General features: G+C 40.0%; 1 protein-coding gene across 1 annotated transcript; it reads right to left on the bottom strand.

Annotated features, from left to right (window-relative positions):
• Nucleotides 1-2,424: 2,424 nt before the first annotated feature.
• BORCS7 (BLOC-1 related complex subunit 7) lies at nucleotides 2,425-11,875 on the bottom strand. Its single transcript, XM_022568892.3, has 5 exons — nucleotides 11,692-11,875; nucleotides 5,410-5,472; nucleotides 5,267-5,310; nucleotides 4,295-4,315; nucleotides 2,425-3,523 (listed from the first exon to the last, which is right to left on the bottom strand). Exons 1-5 carry the CDS (start codon nucleotides 11,827-11,829, stop codon nucleotides 3,472-3,474), a joined length of 318 nt encoding a protein of 105 aa, XP_022424600.2. The 5' UTR covers nucleotides 11,830-11,875; the 3' UTR covers nucleotides 2,425-3,471.
• Between the last annotated feature and the right edge of the window lie 1,114 nt (nucleotides 11,876-12,989).

Genomic DNA, 12,989 nt, shown 5'->3' with positions numbered 1-12,989 from the left:
AGATATCTCATATCAAGCCATATTTTAAATATTAGCAAAAAGCTAATTTTCTCTTTTTAAGATAAAAAATAAATATACACAGATATTTTCTTCCCTTACCTCAAAGGATGGCCTTGTGCATACCTCCACACATCCCACCTTGGAAGCTACTGGTCTGACAATTCCAGGATGGTCCAGAAAGGCAGATTTTTGGTTCAGTACACAAAACCATCTTTCAAGTAGAGCTTTCCAAAATGGCCACCACCACTAAGTAAAGGATTCTCCAAACATTAGAAGTATTCAAGCAGAAGCTAGATGACCAACTGGTTACTTACCAGAGATGAAGTAGCAGGGGTAAATGGATTGGATTCAATTACTTCCTTTTCTTTTTTATGATGCTAAATACTAGAAATGACAGGAAGCACCCTTGTTTCTATTTATAAGAAAAGTAACAGATAATAGCAAGCTAGACTAGTAGTCAGAAGACCTACCATCAAGTTCAGTGACCTTGGGTAAGTCATTTAATCTCCCTGGCTATGTTTTTCATCTATAAAACATGAGGCTAGAATTTAATCACTTGTGAGGCCCCATACAGCTCTAATATTCTGGGGTTCTATTATTCTTTCTTCTAAAACATACTTTTAGAGAGACTTTTTTTTTAAGTTTAATTAGAAATAGACATTGAACTTTTTCAGATGCTTTTTTGGTGTATATTACAGTGATGTAATATTTCTCTATTCAATTTTCTGAGATTTTATTAGGATTTTTGCATCTATGTTCATAAATAAGAATCTCCTAAATGTCTTTATATTATCTTGCTTTTTATTTTTTTTAATGAAAATTACATGTACTTCAGCAAAGGAACTGGGTATCTTGCTATCATCTTCTATACTTTGGGAGTATATGGAAATGATTTGTTATTTGATACTTTGGAAAAGCCTCAGGACAGCCATCACAAGCAGATGACATTTTAATTGGTTATTTCTGACAATTTATGGATTATTTCTCATAACCAGTCTGGACATATTCTCTTTTAAATGTCAGTTTTATCATATTATATCATTATAAGGAGCCAGATATTTTGATACTAGTAATTAAATTTTTAGCATCAAGCTGACAGATCTCTCTTTTCAAATCTAATTGATTTATTTTATATATCTCCTATTCAATTATAAATGTACTAATTTGTACTTTTACGATTGAGCTGACATTTTACGAATTTAATCTGTAAGAACCAATTAATGGTTTCATATATTTTTCTAATTTTTGTCATTCATGCTTGGTTTTCTTATTCCACTTTGATTTCTTTTGTTCTTTTTCTAAATTCTAACCACAAACTCCTTAAAAAAAAAAAAAGAAAACATTTACTTACGCCTTATCCCTAATACAGATATTTAAAGCATGATTTTTTTCTTTATAGTACTGCTTGGGTATCATCACATAAATTTGCTTGCATAGATTTGAATTTTCATTATTTTGAAATTATCCTCCAACATATCCTCTACAACACAGATGTTATTTTAGAGAAGTATCTTTTGTCTCCATATTAACCTATTTCTATAAGAAACAAACTATCAAAGTATGTATACATTTCTGCCTGCTCTCACATTTCTGTCTACTTTTCTTTCATGTATTTTGGCATTATGTTCTTTAAAATGACTAAATCAGTACTACTAGGTTTTCATTATTTAATGTAAATTTCATCTTTATTTACCATTCAAATTTTGATTGTGAAATTTATTTTATCAGATATAACATAAGCAGTCACTGCTTCTTTAATATTTGTTCCAGCATGAGGAAGAAAACATGGACCATAGTTTAATTGTTTTTCATCTTAAATATTTCTTTGCTTTGTGTATACTTGGATGGTTAAACTTTGTTTTGTTTTCTAAACTGGTGACTTTTTAAAAAAATCAGTCCTTGGATTTTCTAAGTAGATAATCCTACTGTATGATAACAATTTTGTCTCTTCCTTGCTAATAGTTACATTTAATTTTAATTTCTGCACCAGGTGTGGCTTCCAGCAAAATGTTGAATAGAATCTGTGATAGTAACATCAAATGTTTTACTACTAATATGACAATTGCTGTAAGTTTGCAAGCCTTCTTTTTAAGGTAAATTGAGCCTGTTTATATTTAATAATTGTAATAAACATTTATAGAATGAATGTATAAGTGAATTCCTTCATACTGTTTTTTTACTTTAAGTTAATGTATATATATATAAAATGAGGAACAAGTGTAATCTGATATGATTAGTCAACTTGATGATATAGAATATGAATTAAATTGGACTCATATCTGCTTTTTTTCTTTCGGTAAAAACACCATTTTCTTATGTCAGCTTTCTCCCAATACCTTAGTGAATTAAGAACTGAGCTAAAACAGGTTGGAAGTCCCATTTTAAATTCAAATAAAGCATACACATTCAGACTTGACAACAGACAACGGTAATGACATTTAATGAGATAAATTCAATGAACATAGGTAAATGTCAATAAACGTAAGGTTTTCTATATGGCACAACCCTATACCGGAATCACAGTAACTCAACTGCATTCTCACTTGACAATAATGTCATACAAGTGAATTTGCTGATGACTAGCAAAATTACAAAATGAACCCAAGGCCAGTTAATCAAGAGTCACAACAACAAAGAAACCCTAGGAATGAAGGTCAAGGCAGGAGGTTGCAGCTGGCCAGATATGATACCATTTGCCTAATTTTCATGTAGGAATTTGCTACAACAAATAAAATAACTATCTCCTCTTAGTTACTAGAAAAGAAAAGAAAACAACAGGTATTACCTAATCACCATTCTGTGACCATGAAATTAAAATATTTCCTGAATGTATGATTAAAAGAAAAAAGTCTTTAAAAACAATATTAATCATTCTTATACATTCACAATAGAAGCTCTTAAGTCTGAATTTAAAACACTACTCAGTATTTGCTTAAGAAACACATTTAGACAATATGGCTTTTGACATATTAAAGTTCTACGAGAAAAACTAAGACATCTTTTAATTTTGCTTTAATATCAAATTAACAGAGCAACTTAAAAATTCAATAAGAGCATGGGTTGGTTTGATTCAATAAGTGCTTTCAAAATTCAATCACTTAGGGGCTTCCCTGGTGGCGCAGTGGTTGAGAGTCCGCCTGCCGATTCAGGGGACACGGGTTCGTGCCCCGGACCAGGAAGATCCCACATGCCGCGGAGCAGCTAGGCCCGTGAGCCATGGCCGCTGAGCCTGCGCGTCTGGAGCCTGTGCTCCGCAACAGGAGAGGCCACAACAGTGAGAGGCCCGCGTACCGCAAAAAAAAAATTCAATCACTTAACTTCCTTTCAGGAGAAACTGTTCATCATCACGGATCTTATTCTAACTTAACTTTTGGAGAAGAAAATGTTAAATCAAACCCATAGCACAGTGGTTATGTAAGATATTTCCTCCTCAGTGTCAGGCAAAGTGCTTTTGCCCTCTCATAACACGTTCTACTTCAACAGATGATTTAATTGGTCCTGTAGATTTGATGACTGCTCAACACTACAAATTAGAATAGAAAAAGGTTTATCTAGAATGAGCATCTCATTGTCATAGCAACCCTCTCTATGCAATAGAACTTTCTTTTGGCTTTAAATGTGGGGGCTATTGATGGGGTCAGATCCATGGTTGGATGCAGAGATAGGGGTATTCCTCTACATTCTTTGTATGCAATGGTTTCCTGTCCCTGCAAGTCCAATTTCATATGTTCTCCCTAGAAAAAATGGAGGACTACATACTGAAAAAATAAAAAAATGTGATCAATGTTAAAAAAAAAAAAAGACATCTCATTGTGCAAATAATTTGCACAAAGTATATTATATGCATAGTTCTGTTGCACTAAATCAAAATTTCTATTGGTCCACTAGGGTCCCAGACATGTTTAAACTATGAAGAAGAGATCTGTAAAGCCAACTAGCAGTGTAAACAACATTGCAAGGGACAGATTTAATCCACTTAAAACAAAAACAAGGCTGTTCAATGACTTTAGCACATTTACTTTACTTAATGAATATTACCAATGTAAAAGGTTTCCTACCCTCAAAGTTGGTCTCTACACTATAACTTTTAGAAAGCCTTTGCTAGCAGTGAATTGACTTACTGCATGCCTTTGAAATATTCTTTATATTCCCAATGAGCTATCCTAGAACACATGGCAACTTAAAGGCCTCTGTGAACCAGAGTTTTGTACTGATCCTAGGCCCAGCAGCATAATTCCCCCCAGCCTGCTACAGTTAGTTGGCCCCCCACTCCTCTACCTTTGGGGTTACTTACTTCTTCTGAATAGCTTCTTGCCTAAATCAGAAAAGGAAAGAGGAAAATAAACATAAGAAAATGCAGCGAACTAGTAAAAGTTATTTTTGGTCAGATATGTATATATAGGCAGAACAAATTTCCAGCTTGTCACATTTTATATTTCTGTCCATCCTATCCTAAAATTGTGCTATTGAACAGAGGTTCAACATCTGAGTGCAGAGTTGCTGAAAAGATGATTCTAAACCTAAAGATGTAATAATATTCTATCAGAGTGAGGGACGTGGTCTAACAAACTACAAGTATGGCTCAAATTCAGTCTGGGTATGTGGAGCCAAACGGTCACATACCTGATATGTACACACCCCAAAAAATGAGTATTTAGCTATTTAGATATCAAGAGTTAAATTCCCAGTCAGATATTTCTAATAGATACATAAGTATAATGTCAACTACATAAAATAAAAAGCAAAATGAAATAAGATGAAAAGTTAATTAAATTATAATTTTGTCCAAAAGGGGTCTCTATATTTCAAAATCTCCTGGATGATTTATATGTAGTTAGGGTTGGGTTATATATGGGAATGTAAGATAAAGAACATAGTTATACTTGATTCTCCAGGGAAGGTGCAGATGCTCCAGGAAAGACCTCAGGCACAGACAGTGGACAGATACTGGTTAAGTGCCTACTGGGTGCCAAGCGCTGTGCATGTGTGTGGTCCTGGATGGGCCCTGCCCTTATGGGGTTTGCAGTCTCTCCTTCTGAGAAGCCCTCAAATTATCAGAGAGGTTCACAAAGGTGGTGCCCACTCTGATCACACTCCATACCCCAAATTCTTCTGCAGTCTCAAGCATCTCTTCCAGAGGGAACACATCCTTGACTAACCCCTCCTTTACTCCCAGCTCCTGCCTCCACAGGAAAATGTGCTGAAACACAAAGGCCACAAGAAACAGCCTGCAGAAAACGATTGCTTAATAAGAGGGAATACTCACTGGTATTGAAGATGTGTTGTGATTATTGCCATTTTTCTTAAACTCTGCATTAAAAAAAAAGAAAAACAGAAATAGAACATTCCACTTCCCTGAAGCCAAACTGTGCATATAAAACCCAAATCATAACAGAAATTGTTTCTTACATCTTCTGAGTGTAAGATGGCATCTTCCTGTAGTACCATGTTTCGAGCGGCCTGACCTAGCAGCTGGAAGACAAAAATAAAATGGTAATAAACAAAACTTCCAAACTTCCTGTAATCTCTCTGCAGCTGTTATACCACCACCCTTTCTCCGTGCCCACCCCCCCCACCCCATACAAATATAAACCCTGCAAATGTAAAGGAGGATAATCTCCCATTTGGTCATGTTGAAAATCCATTTCATTGTCACTACGGCAGTTCTGACATGGGCTCGACATCTGTTCTGAAGGCCACAGCCTGAGAAATCAAGTCCTCCATAACTGCTGAGTTTATTAATCAAGTGCTGAGAGGCAAAGTCTGCGAAAACAAACTCTGGCTCCACAAGCCCGGTGAGAACCTAACTTCTGATTCTTTAAAGGCAAACTTGAGATTTGGGGTGGTTTGAGAGGAGTGAGAGGGCAGGAGTTAGGATAGGGCTTTAAAGGACAGAAGGAAGGCAGCTGTTGAGAAATGGAATGAGAGACACAGAGGGGGTAAAAAGGCCTGGGGAGAAGCTTGGGCTTTCAAGTGGGAAACCACTGTGTAAAGGATGGCCAGATGGAGCTGGGGAAGAGAAAGAAAGAAGTGCGGCAGCAGACTTTGATGAGTTCCCTGATAGCTGGGCCCTGAGGCCAAGAGAGAAAGGCTGAGTGAGCTCTGTTTCAGCTGGGTGGCCTGTGCTCAGCAGATCTGCCTCCTCACAGAGAGGCAAGAAGAGATCAACAGGGTTTCTGGCCTCCTGTGGCACCCTGTTCCTGGCAGACATGCAGTCCAACCATGTAAAGGGAGCTACTGTTATGTGTGTCCTACCAACCCTCCCTGTTCCCTTGGGTCAGAGAGATTCTGGTGAAAGGGGGACAGATGACTTCAAATTAACCAGGACACCAGCACTGTTCCAGCCTCCAGATTCCTTCCCTCACAGCAACTTTTATTTATTTTTCTTTTTAACTTTAAAAATTAACACAACTTGGGACTTCCCTGGTGGCGCAGTGGTTAAGAATCCACCTGACAGGGCTTCCCTAGTGGCGCAGTGGTTGAGAGTCCGCCTGCCGATGCAGGGGACACGGGTTCGTGCCCCGGTCCGGGAAGATCCCACATGCCGTGGAGCGGCCGGGCCCGTGAACCATGGCCGCTGAGCCTGTGCTCCGCAACGGGAGAGGCCACAACAGTAAGAGGCCCGCGTACCGCAAAACCAAAAACAAAAAACAAAAACAAGAATCCACCTGACAATGGAGGGGACATGGGTTCGAGCCCTGGTCTGGGAAGATCCCACGTGCTGTGGAGCAACTAAGCCCGTGCACCACAACCACTGAGCCCTCATGCCACAACTACGGAAGCCCACGTGCCTAGAGCCCGTGCTCTGCAACAAGAATAGCCACCACAAAGAGAAGCACGCACACCGCAACCAAGAGTAGCCCCCGCTCGCCACAAGTAGAGAAAGCCCGCGCACGGCAACAAAGACCCAACGCAGCCAAAAATAAATAAATGTACAAAATAAAACTTTACATGCTTCTAAAGGCAAAACAATAAAATAAGACCTATCCAGCCTCTTCCCCTCCCCGGTATCTCTCCCCTATGCATAAATATTTTTTAAATTAGTTTTTGGTTTATCTTTCCATTGTTCCTTTACAAACAATGGACATATGTATATATTCTGCCCCCTTTACATAAAATGTAACCTACCATATGCGCTCTTCTGCACCCTGCTCTTTTCACCTGATAATATCTACTGAGATGGATCTGCAGCAGTATATACTGAATCTCCACCTTGTTCTTTCAGGGCTGCTGAGCACTCCACTGAATAGATGTCTCATAAGGTTATTCAACCAGTCCTCCGCTATAGACTTTGGGGCTGTTTCCAGTCTTTTGCTATTGTAAGTAGTGCTACAAAAAATACCTCATAGTTCTTTGTATCTTTTTGCCATCATGTCTTTGGATAGACTCAGAATCTTGATTGTGACTGCTGGATCAGAGGGTTTTAATTTTGCTACATATTGCCACCCACCCCCCATTAAGGTTATACCATTTTGCATTCCCACCCACCAGGTATGAGAGTTCCTGTTCCCTCCTTGTGGCCACTTTTAAGTGACAAACTCCAAACTCCTATGGATGGTGACTGACAAACCGATGGCAGAAAAGAAAGAGTTCTAACAGAATCTTCCTCATTCAGTCAACAAATAGTTACTAAGTGCTTATGAGCCAGTAAGAGACATAGCCCCCATCCTTACAGGGCTCACAGGCTGGGATGACAAAGAAGACAAAGGTACTACAATACCTTGTGGTAAGTGCTGAGGGGGAAGCACTGAATGCCCTGGGAGTTCGGGGGGCAGGAGTGATTAACCCATTACTGGCTAGGTGCTCAGGGAAGGCTTCCTAAAAGAAGTGACTTCTGAGACCTAACGGCTGCTGTTTAGAATTCCGAAGTAATAGAATGTTACAAAAAAGTGGCATGATCAGATTTACTGTTTTAGAATGTGGTAAACAGGATGGACTAGACAGGGGACTAAAGGCAGAGAGACAGGTTAGGAGAACACTGTAGTATTCCAGGCGAGCAATGAGAGTGACCTGAACCACAGAAGTGGCAGTTAAAAAAAGGGGCACGGGGGGCTTGAGAGGTATTTAGAAGATAGGCTTGATGGGACTTGTGATGGCCTGGAATGCAGGGGCTGTTGGAATGTAGGGCCAAGGCCTTTTCTGTGATGACAGATGTAGTCATTGACATTGTGCATCATTTTCTTACATAAACCAACCACACACGTAACATTATCACCTAAGATTTCCAGTTTCAGTTTCCTTAAAGTGGAACATCTTAAATACACCTGTAAAACCACCTGAGTACAGAATCTTTTTAGATTTCAGTGAACTTCCTCCCAGGCTTGGACCACTGTCTTGCTCATAATTAACTCAATACCAGTTTGTCTTGGTACTTCTCTTCAACAAGTATTGCTAATTTTCAACTTAGTTTTCATAGCAACAGCAACCCTCTTTCTTTCTGCACTCATATTTCATCATTTCCCACATCATTCCATGAAACAATGTAGTTGCAATAGCAAGCACAAGTGCCTTACACAGGCTTAGGAAAAAACCACAATGAACCCTTACCAAGCACACAATTCACCTGGAGGAGCAGAAGCGCAGGTGTGCACGAGAGGAGCGTATTAGGCACAAGCATTCTTTGTGCCATGGACATAAGTTGGTATGATTTCCTCACTTTGTGCTCCAGTCACACCGGCCTCCCTGCATTCCTTACGTACATTCCCATCTCAAGGCCTCTGCATTTGCCATGTCCTCGACGTGGAACTCTCTGCCTCCAGATGTCCATATGGTTTGCTCCCTCACTTCATTCAAGCATCTGCTCGAATGCTACCTCCTCAGAGAGCCCTTCCCTGACCACCCTATTTAGGGAAAACCCTTTCAGCACTCTCTATTCCCAGCTTTATTTTTCTTCATAGCATTTACTACCACCTTTTTTGTGTTTCATTTTTTTGTCTGTCTCTTCAATAAAATGGAAGTTTTCTAAGTACAGGGACTTAGTTTTGTGTACCAACGTCTCCCTTGTACCTAGAACAGTTCCTGGCACATTTGTGTACCAACGTCTCCCTTGTACCTAGAACAGTTCCTGGCACATAGCAGACACTCTGTAAATATGTGTTAAGTGGATGCTGTGAAATGAGTGTTTTACACATGGAAATTGTCAGTTTCTCAAACAAAATAGCTATCTGGAGACTGCTGAAGAGGGAAGCAATGCTCTGTGGGCTAAGAAGGATTGAAAATCAGTAAGACACTCCCATAACCTCAGAGCCTAGTAAAGGAAATGGCAAAAATACATACCTACAGAAAAATACAATATGGTATGTGGTAAGTGTCATGTAAGAGATCCAGTAAAAAAGAAAAAGTTTAGACTTGAGATATGTGTCAACTCTGTCCCAGAAAGTTGGACTGGCTTCAGCTTAACTCAATCCACACCGCTTACTGAGCACCCTGTCTAAATCTACTACAGAAGAAGCCCTCATGAAAAATACACGAGGAGCAGGAACGGGAAGCAGCAAGCCATATCAGGGCAGTCAATGGTGGCACTGTGGCTTTTTGGCCACTTAATCCAGCTAGCGGCCGTGAGAAGTGACGTCAAAGAGTATGGGCTTAGAACCTGTCTGCCTAGGTTTGAATCCTAGCTCTACCCCTTCCTAGCTACTGTGGCACCCTGGACAAGCGAAATTCCTCTCTGTAAGAGAAGTACCTCCTTTATTAGTGATTGTGAAGACTTAATGAATTAAACGACATAAAACACACACACATTTTTTTTTGAAAAGCTGAAACAGAATCTAAAAATCATGAAAAGGAGAAGGAAGCAGATATGTCTACCACTAAAACTGACAAAGCAACTTCTGTGCAACCAAGGCAAAAAGTGAAACACAGTAAGTTGCATAATTCTTATTTGGTAAAAGGCAACACAACAATTCTTCAAAAAAGATAAACTTTCCTCTGTTACTGAATCCTAAAATGAGTATACCATGTGGACCTCATACAAAGCATATCTGGGATCATCAGATCAGTGACTTCAACAATAGTATTATGGTAAACGCAAACACTTTTTGGTTTTTTTTAATTAATTTATTTATTTATTTTTGGCTGCGTTGGGTCTTTGTTGCTGCGCACGGGCTTTCTCTAGTTGCAGCGAGCGGGGGCTACTCTTCGTTGTGGTGTGTGGGCTTCTCATTGTGGTGGCTTCTCTTGTTGCGGAGCACGGGCTCTAGGCGCACAGGCTTCAGTAGTTGTGGCACGTGGGCCCAGTAATTATGGCTCGCAGGCTCTAGAGCACAGGCTCAGTAGTTGTGGCACATGGGCTTAGTTGCTCCGTGGCATGTGGGATCTTCCCGGACCAGGGCTCAAACCCGTGTGCCCTGCATTGGCAGGCAGATTCTTACCCACTGCGCCACCAGGGAAGTCCCGCAAACACTTTTTTCATTCAGCTGTTTCTTGCAGCCACTATCAATAGAAGCTAAGGACATAACATGAAAGCTTATTTTGTAAGGATAATTCTACTGGACCTTAAACTAATATAAATAAAGCTGCTTTGAACATTCACATACAAATGTGAAGGCTTGCAAACACATTATGTTTGCTAATGCAACTACCTAACAAAGAAATAATAAGTGATGAAACATGAGTAAAAAAAGAGCGGGAGTAAAAGAGGTGCTACTGTTATGAAAACTAACTTGAAAATCAAAAATACTTCCTGAAAATAAGTAGCTAAGATACACTGCTACTGAGTTAATTATGAGCAAGACAATGGCCTACAGGAGAAAGTCACAGAAATCTAAAGACTCTGTCCCCAGATTGTTTTACAAGTGTATTCAAGATGTTTTCCACTTTAAAGACTCCAAACCTGGACATCTTAGATGACACATTATGTGCATAGATGACTTATGTAACAAAATGATGTATATGTTTTCTTTTCTCCTGGTTAAAACCTAGAAGTTGAAAGCCTGGGTCATTAGACCCATTTTGTTTGTCCAATCACCTGCCTCGTGGGCATTTGGATTGTCTCCAGTTTGGTACTATTATGCATAAATGTGCTCTGAACATGTTCAAATCTTTGTGTGGACATATATTTTCATTTCACTTGGGTGAATACCTCAGGATACAATGGATAGGTCCTTTTTTGGAGAGAGACAGTGTACACATATAAAGCTTGCTGGTGTGACAAGCTATCAAATAATCCCGTACACGGAATCAGCCAGAGGATGATGAGGGGAAAATCACGGCAAAGGAGAAAGCTAATCTAAGAAACAGAAAACCAAGAATGTGGCCAGAAAGACAAGTCAGAAAAGAATAAATCTGCGGACAGACGATGCATAGAAGTGTGGAAGGAATCTGGAATGTTGAGGGCAAAACCACGCAGAATTTAGGGGCCGAAAGAGACAGATCTTCACTAGAGACAACTCTGAGAAACAAATAAGGAACTCCTTAGGACCACTATCTAATCCGTCGTCTGCGGCGATCTCTGCTTTGAAGCACCGATTCCCATCATTTCGTTTCTTCCCCCACTGCCTCCATTCCCCCGCGGCTCGCAGGACCGCTAGTCCTACCCAGAGACTACACACCCCAGAATGCAACACGCACCCTCCGGAACGAGGTCTTCTCCCTTCGCCACTAGTTCGCGGACTACAATTCCCAACCCTCTTCCCACGGCTATGGAAGTCGACTCTCCCGCTATTAAGCCCGGAGAGTCCACTCCCAGCTCACCTCGGAGCTCCGGGAGCCCTTCAGCACCTGCTTGGTGAGCGCTATCACGTCAGTACCACAGGTGTTCACCTTCTCCGTGAGAAGCCCCTTCACAGACTGACCGAATCGCGCTTGCGAATCCGGGGCCCCAGTCGCCATCACTTCAACCAGTGAACGCCTCCCCACGGGCGATGGCGAGTCGCAGGGGCCAAAAGATGAGCAAAGCGAAAGGAGGTGGTGTCTTTTTTTTCCTACCACGGGAAAAGGAAGGGACGCATGCGCATAGCGGAGGGTGAGCTTTGCTAACTTTAAATTCATTTAAAATACTCAGTTGATATCCTGAAGAAGACAGGGCCCAGGCAAACATCAATGGAGGGGATGGAATACAATTTCAATAAACCCATGGTTTAACATCAGAAGGCCTGGATTACAGTCCCAATTCTGCCGTTTAGTTGTGCGACTGCAAATTATTCAGCCTCTGCAGCATCTTGTGTTCCTCATCTGTAAAACAGAAGTAATAAAGTTAAATTCTCCAAAGTGTATGAGAATGAATTAAGATCAATTCAATGTTAGCAAACATTTCATGAACGAAATACCAAACACTGCTGGCATTGGTATGCAGAAGAGATGCAGTCCTTGTCTCCAGTGAGCTCCCAGGCTGAGGAGGCATGTAAACAAACAGAAGAACCGGGAAGAACAAGCTAATAGAAAAATTGGCAAAGTTCACAAACAGGCAGTTAAAAAAGTAAATAAGATAGTCAACAGGTATGACAAATGTTTTACATCTCTAGTAATTTTTAGTGATAAATGACCCCTTTGTTGTATTTAAAGCAAACTGATTATCACCTTGAAAAGAATTAGTATCTGAAGTGTTTCATGTAGCTCTATTTTTTTTTTTTTTTTTTAGCTAATGCACGAGAGAGATGACAATGGTAAATTGGCGAATTATGTTTAAAATCACCTATACTCAGTATCAACATTACTTTCTCTTCCAAGTGTCTAGTTTCATGTCTCTGATTCTTTCATTTAATTCTTATTCTTAATCAAATTTATTGAGGTATAATTTATGTTCAATAACTACATTCTTTTAAAGCATACAATTTGATGAGTGTGATGGATGTGTACACCTGTGAATTACCACCACTATTAAGATACAGAACATTTTCATCACCCCCACAAGTTTCCAAGTGCCCCTTTGTAGACCATCTATCCCTCACTCCAGGCAACAACGGATCTGCTTTGTAGCACTATTGATTAATTTGGGTTTCTAGAATTTTATATAAATGGAATCATACAGGAAGTACATTTTTTGGTCTGGC

The sequence above is a fragment of the Delphinapterus leucas genome, chromosome 16 (genome assembly GCF_059928025.1).
Source record: "Delphinapterus leucas isolate spDelLeu-1000000601 "Yukka" chromosome 16, BTC_Dleu_Yukka2, whole genome shotgun sequence".
Taxonomy (NCBI): Eukaryota; Metazoa; Chordata; class Mammalia; order Artiodactyla; family Monodontidae; genus Delphinapterus; species Delphinapterus leucas.
This window is presented reverse-complemented; position numbering and strand designations above follow the sequence as displayed.